A 6,214-nucleotide genomic window follows, 5' to 3' on the forward strand; every position below is an offset into this window, starting at 1 on the left:
GACCATAAGAAAAAATGTCACTTGTGTCACTTGGTGTTCTAAGTTATCATGATTTCTCATGATATGATCAGTTATGACTTTGCAATGATTTTGCACTATCTATCCAAGTATGGGCAGAGAGTGAGATTAAGGAACTGATTATTTAATGTTTATTGTAATCCTACTATCAATCTGCCTCCTAACTCCAGTCTCAACAGGCTTTAAATCCAAAGGCTTAAATACATTTGCCAACATGTCAAAAAGAACCTTTATTACTTTTTTTGATTGCCACTTATGCTTTCTTGCCAGATGCCTTTGGAGCAGGTGCTTTCTGGGCTGGAGCTTTTTGACCCTTCTGAGCTTTTGGAGCAGGCGCAGCCTTCTGGCCTGTGGCTTTCTGGGCAGGAACCTTCTGGGCTGGAGCCTTTTTACTCGCGGTGGTCATCTTTTTTGCTGGAACTTTAGCAGCAGCAGCAGCAGCAGCAGTACCCTTAGTACCAGGTGCTTTTTTGGGAGAAGCTTTCAGGAGAGCTGCCTTTTGAAGCTTCTTAACTTCATTCTTGATTATTCTGTTCCTCTGAAAATTATCAATGTAAGAAAGCATTTATTGTGTATACATACAATAAACTCCAATTTATGCTGGTTTCAGAAAGGGTATTAAGTGATCTGTTCCCCTGCATCTGAAGAAAAGTAACAATTCCATAAGGACATCATGAAATACAAATAAGGATAAATTCTCCCTTTTTACAGAAAACTCCCAAGAAGCTGGCAGCTTGAAATGGGGTTTGGCTACTGCTCCCTCATTATTCTAAAGCTGTTACACAAAAACACAGATCTTAAATCTTACCATTTTCTTTGCCTTCATAACTTTAAAACGATCAAAATCTGTCATCTTGGCTTTCTGTTAAAAAAAATAAATAAAAATTATCCCTCTCACACTACCTTAAACTCTCCAACAAAAGGACCAGAATTCAAATGACCCCACGTTATTACCCTTTCTCTGGCTTCAATCTTCTTGGCCCATCGTGTGGCTGCCCATTTTGTATTGATGTCTGCCTTCTGCCACGCTTGTCGGACATACTTCTGGCGGGCACTAGAACGAGCCAAGACCACAGATCAGCTTTGAAGTCATTCATTATCAAGGACACTTTCTTTGTTCCTTGAAAAGCACTCTTCCTGTTACACTTTTTTCTCTACATAAGACACAACGGCTGGCACACTATGTATTTTACTCATTTTTGTGTTCAGTAAGCCAGAAAAGGTTGTTAACTTCAAGCATATTTTAATCAAAACTGTAATCCAGTTCCATTTTTTTTTTAGAGAGGATCTTGCTTACCACACAGGCTGGAATGCAGTGGTACGATCACAGCTCACTGCAGCCTCGACCTTCTTGGCTCATGCCATTCTCCTGCCTCAGCCTCCCAAGTAGCTGGGACTACAGGTGCATACCAGCACACCCAGTTAATTTTTGTACTTTTTGTAGAGACAGGGTCTTGCTATGTTGCCCAGGCTGCTCTCCAACTCCTGGGCTCAAGCAATCCTCCACCTTGGCCTCCCAAAGTGCTGGGATTACAGGTGTGAGCCACTGTACCCAGCCAAGTTCATTTTACGAATTTAAAAACTACCTCTCGGCCAGGCGCAGTGGCTCACATCTGTAATCCCAGCACTTTGGGAGGTCGAGGTGGGTGGATCACCTGAGGTCAGGAGTTCAAGACCAGCCTGGCCAACATAGTGAAACCCCGTCTCTACTAAAAACACAAACATTAGCCGAACGTGGTTGCAGGCGCCTATAATCCCAGCTACTTGGGAGGCTGAGGTTGCAGAGAGCTGAGATTGCAACACTGCACTCTAGCCTGGGTGACAGAGACTCCGTGTCAAAAAAAAAGAGAAAGAAAAAGCCACCCGAAAACAAACAATACAAAAACCCCACCTCTGACTATATATAATTCCACTTGGGCACTGGACGTGTTGAAAACCTTTTTTTTTTTCTTCTTTTGAGACAGGGTCTTGCTCTGTAACCCAGACTGGAGAATGCACTGGCGCAATGTTGGCTCACTGCGACTTCCACTTCCTAGGTTCTAGCAATTCTACTGTTTCATTCACTCAAATAGCTGGGACTACAGGAGTACACCACCACACCTGACTAATTTTTGGACTTTTAGTGGAGACGGGGTTGGCTAGGCTGGTCTCAAATTCCTGGTCTCAAGTTATCTTCCCGCCTTGGCCTCCCAGAGTGCTGAGATTACAGGAAGGAGCCACTGCACCCATCCAAGCCATTCATTCTCGTAACAAACAAAGTAATTAATGTTAACTCTTAGGCTCTTTAAAAAAAAATTTTACGGTAAAAATTTGTGGCCAAACATCCTAAAAATAAAATCCAGGGTGCTCCGGAATCCAAGGCAGAATTACAAGAATACCTAGTGAAAAATCCAAGTTACCAAGTATTTTCTACTGCTTTGAACTTTGACAAGTATCCTCAAGCTTCAATCCTAATTGTGCTACAAACAATGCGGTATGTCACAGTAGCAGCAGCGGGGCTATGTTCACTCGAGGCTATTCAAGTGGCATGTTTTCAACCACCAGTACTTCCACTATGTGTTAATACACGTACTGCAGTGTCTGTAGCGCTCAGCATACAGCAAGTTTTTGACTATTTTTTAAAGTATGCAAAATTATATTATTTAGATCTACTTTATCTGTAGTGGCCACGTGATAGTACATGTTCCACTGCAACCATCACTGTGTGTTGAATTAACTGTATAGCAACACACTAAAGTGTTTTAATTTTCATGTCAAAAAAGAACCGCTATTCACCGTCTCATTTAAATGTAAGCTAGGGATAAAACCTTTCATGTTAAATACTGTGTAACTGACACACACTAAGAGCTCGCCTAATGATAGCTAGTATCAAAAAACGTAAGACTTAGTATTTTTGTTACTTTAAGCTAAAAGTTTGGCAGAGACCAGAAGAGGATGGCAAGTCTAAACAAAGGCAAAGCCCTAAACTACCAGGGTAGAAAATTGACTTTAAGGCATTTATTTTATTTATTTTCGAGACAGGGTCTCACTCTGTCAACCAGGCTGGAGTGCAGTAGCATGATCATGGCTCTCTGCAGCCTCCACCTTGCTAAAGTGATCGTGCCAACTCAGTGCCCCCGCGGCCCCCCTACCTGGGATTACAGGCAGGTGCCACCATGCCCAACAAATTTTTTTGTATTTTTTGTAGACAGGGGTTTCCGCCATGTTGCCCATGCTGGTCTCGAAACTCTTGGGCTCAAGAGACCCTCCCATCGTGGCCTCCCAAAGTATTGGGATAACAGGCGTGAGCTATCACCCCCAGGACATTTTAAAAGTAAATAATCTCTGTCTACTTCTATAATGTAAATCCCTCTTCAGGATGGCTCGGAATCTTCCATACTGTTTACTCTAAAACAAACTTTTACTAGTATAAACAAATCTGGGGATGGGAGGGAGGAGTGATGATTAGTGGATAGTTACCTGTGTGGAAACTTGAGGATGAAATCAGTGAGCTGCATGCACTTGAAAGGCATGGCCTGTCTCCTCACTTGAGTGCAAGGTCCATCGACCAAAGCCTAGAACACAAACATTAAGAACTTCAGTGCAAAATCTAACAGCAATTAAAATGGTCAGATGGTTCTGTAAAATTACTTATCCGTTCAGGGCCATCAAACCCACAGTACTATTTAAATAAAGTGCTCAGAAAAGACAAGGATTGTCCTATCTGGGTCACGTATGTTTACTTCTTTTGCTCAACACAAACATTTCTCCACACCATTAAATGCTCCTTTTTAAACTATTAGTACCCAATAGAAACCAACCACATGTAATTTACAGGCAACTTTAGGACTGTGATCCCTTTTCATTTATAGCCAGTGGTCAACCTGTCTCAAATACACAGCAGTAAATACAAAAGTGCTTTCTATGTGTTGGATCTGTTCTAAACTCACTTTATGTATAGTAACTCATTTAAAACTAACCAACTTTTCAGTCCATAACTGGCTCTACCTTAAGTGGCTAACACTAAAATTCAATACTAAGAGCTAATTTAAGACTGTGCTTACAATCCTTACCATTACCTGTTTCCTCAATGGTAAAATAAAGCTCCTACCCACAGCAACCTCATCTTACACAGCCATCGAGACAATTCATTATTGTCAACTGCAGAGCACATGTCCACTGTCATGTTTAGTAAGAAGTTGTGACACTTACCCTGTTCTGATCAATAACATCTACAATCGCGACCAATTTTCCGGCATGAGGTCCAAAGGAGACGTAGGCCACCCGGCCAACCTCCACGAAGCGCCTGAACACCTAAAAGTGAGGGAGAAAGGACAGTGAAACTTACTTATAAATACTTACTAGGTATGTTACCTTCTACAGCTAAAGACGACATGGTTAAATTCAGCGAAAAGGAATGCTGCAGGGGAACACCCGCCCGAGCGCCAGGCGCCAACCTGGATGGACGAAATCGGCAGACGCCTCAGTAACTAAAGCCCGCTCCCACCGCCACCGCCTGCCAGCTCTCAGCTCCGCAAGGCCCAGGCGGCGGGCGGGACAACGCTCTCGGACCACGAGCCGCCTCGGCCGTCCAGCTCCAGCGGCGGAGGCGCGCAAGCGTGGCCCAAGGCGCGCCAGGCCTTGCCGGGCCCTCCACGCGCTCGCCAGCCGCGAGTCCGGGAAGGGTCAGTTTCTGGTGCACAGCCGGCCCGGGGACCCTCACCATGCGCTTCCCGGGACCCTCTGGGAGCCGTTCGGCGCCTCAGCTTCCCAGCAGAGGTGGAGGTCGAGCTACATGGTCGCCAGCCCCTGAGCCCGCATCAGTAAGACTCACCATGTTGGCGGCGTTAGGCGAGAAGGAAAGAGGCCCGCCCAACCGTGCGCATGTGTAGAAGAACGCACCGCCCCTTCGGTAACGAGACGCCGACGTGGGCACCGATTGGTTGGTGCGTGAACCCGTGCGTGCGTACGCGCAGCCCGCTGGAAAAACATGGCGGAGCCGGCTGTAGCCGAATTGCTTTTTGGCAAAGTTGGGCGGCGAGATTGTCTTTGGTGATTTGGATTGGAGAGCTGCAGGAAGATCATCGCTTAGTAATTTAGGGTTAAGAGTACGGAAGCTATGTCTTCCGTTGATCGCATGCCATTTGACTTCCTTTTTATTTCCCCGAGTTTTACTTGTTGGTTATTCATGGCTTAGTACTAAGCCTGTTCGCTCCTCACGTTCTCTCCCTAATCTCAGTAACTTTGTTAACCTTTCATTTTAAAGTAACTCACACTTACAGAAATATTGCTAAACTAGTACAAATAATTCCCATAAGCCCTTCTAGATTCCACAAATGTTACCGTTTTGCACGTGCTGTATCATTCTGCCATTTGAGAGGACATTGCCGACATGGTGTCCTTTTCTCTCTACTTTTTTTTTTCTTTTCTTTTTTTAAGAGTCTCGGTCTGTTGCCCAGGCTGGAGTGCGGTGGCGGGAACTCGGCTCACCGCAACCTCCGCCTTCCGGGTTCAAGCGATTCTCCAGCCTCAGACTCCCAAGTAGCTGGGACTACAGGCGCGCGCCACCATGGTGGGCTAAGTTTTTTGTATTTTCAGTAGAGACGGGGTTTCACTATGTTGGTCAGGCTGGTCTCTTAACTCCTGACCTCGTGATCTGCCCCCCTTGGCCTCCCAAAGTGTTGGGATTACAGGCGTGAGCCCCCGCGCCCAGTGTTACATTCTTTTATAGAGACAGGGTCTCCCTCAGTCGCCCAGGCTGGAGTGCAGTGGTGTGATCACGGTTCCCTGCGGCCTCTGACTTCTGGGTGAAGATGATCCTCTTGTCTTGGCCTTCCAAAGTGCTGGGATTACCAGCGGGAGCCACCATGCCCAGCCTATCTATACATTCTTAAAATGTGTATTTCCTAACAACAAAGAGATTCTCTAATGTCGTCAGTACACTTATCAAAATCAGGAAATTAATATTGCAATAGTACTGTTATCTAACCTGCAGTCCTTATTCAAATTTATAAGTTGTTGCTCCTATGTTCTTTGGAGCAAATGGGGAAAAAATTTTTTTTCCAGGCTCTTGGTCTAATGGAGGATTACAAATTACATTTATTTATCAGGTCTCTAGTCTTTAACTGATAGTTTTAGATTTAACTCTTAAATTTGTAACATGGGTTTGTTGGAGTTTTATTCAGATAGTGAATTTTTGGTAGAAATGCTATGTCCT

At 44.7% G+C, this 6,214-nt stretch overlaps 1 protein-coding gene across 2 annotated transcripts; it reads right to left on the reverse strand.

The window, feature by feature from the left end:
* Positions 1-227: 227 nt before the first annotated feature.
* Positions 228-4,908, reverse strand: RPL14 (ribosomal protein L14). Of its 2 annotated transcripts, none has more exons than XM_011984303.1 (6): positions 4,832-4,908; positions 4,210-4,311; positions 3,478-3,572; positions 973-1,072; positions 827-880; positions 228-556 (listed from the first exon to the last, which is right to left on the reverse strand). In XM_011984303.1, the coding sequence occupies exons 1-6, from the start codon at positions 4,832-4,834 to the stop codon at positions 272-274; spliced, it is 639 nt and encodes a 212-aa protein (XP_011839693.1). In that variant the 5' UTR covers positions 4,835-4,908; the 3' UTR covers positions 228-271. The 2 variants fall into 2 exon arrangements, with proteins under 2 accessions (XP_011839693.1, XP_011839694.1); XM_011984304.1 differs by having other exon boundaries at positions 4,721-4,856.
* Between the last annotated feature and the right edge of the window lie 1,306 nt (positions 4,909-6,214).

This window comes from Mandrillus leucophaeus, unplaced genomic scaffold (assembly GCF_000951045.1).
Source record: "Mandrillus leucophaeus isolate KB7577 unplaced genomic scaffold, Mleu.le_1.0 Scaffold265, whole genome shotgun sequence".
Classification (NCBI taxonomy): Eukaryota; Metazoa; Chordata; class Mammalia; order Primates; family Cercopithecidae; genus Mandrillus; species Mandrillus leucophaeus.

Excerpts from the sequence above, each read along its gene's own strand:
- RPL14 (XM_011984303.1), bottom strand. Across the intron at positions 3,573-4,209 it reads ATGTTATTGATCAGAACAGG|GCTTTGGTCGATGGACCTTG; the intron begins GTAAGTGTCACA and ends TTTGTGTTCTAG. Across the intron at positions 557-826 it reads TTATGAAGGCAAAGAAAATG|AGGAACAGAATAATCAAGAA; the intron begins GTAAGATTTAAG and ends GATAATTTTCAG.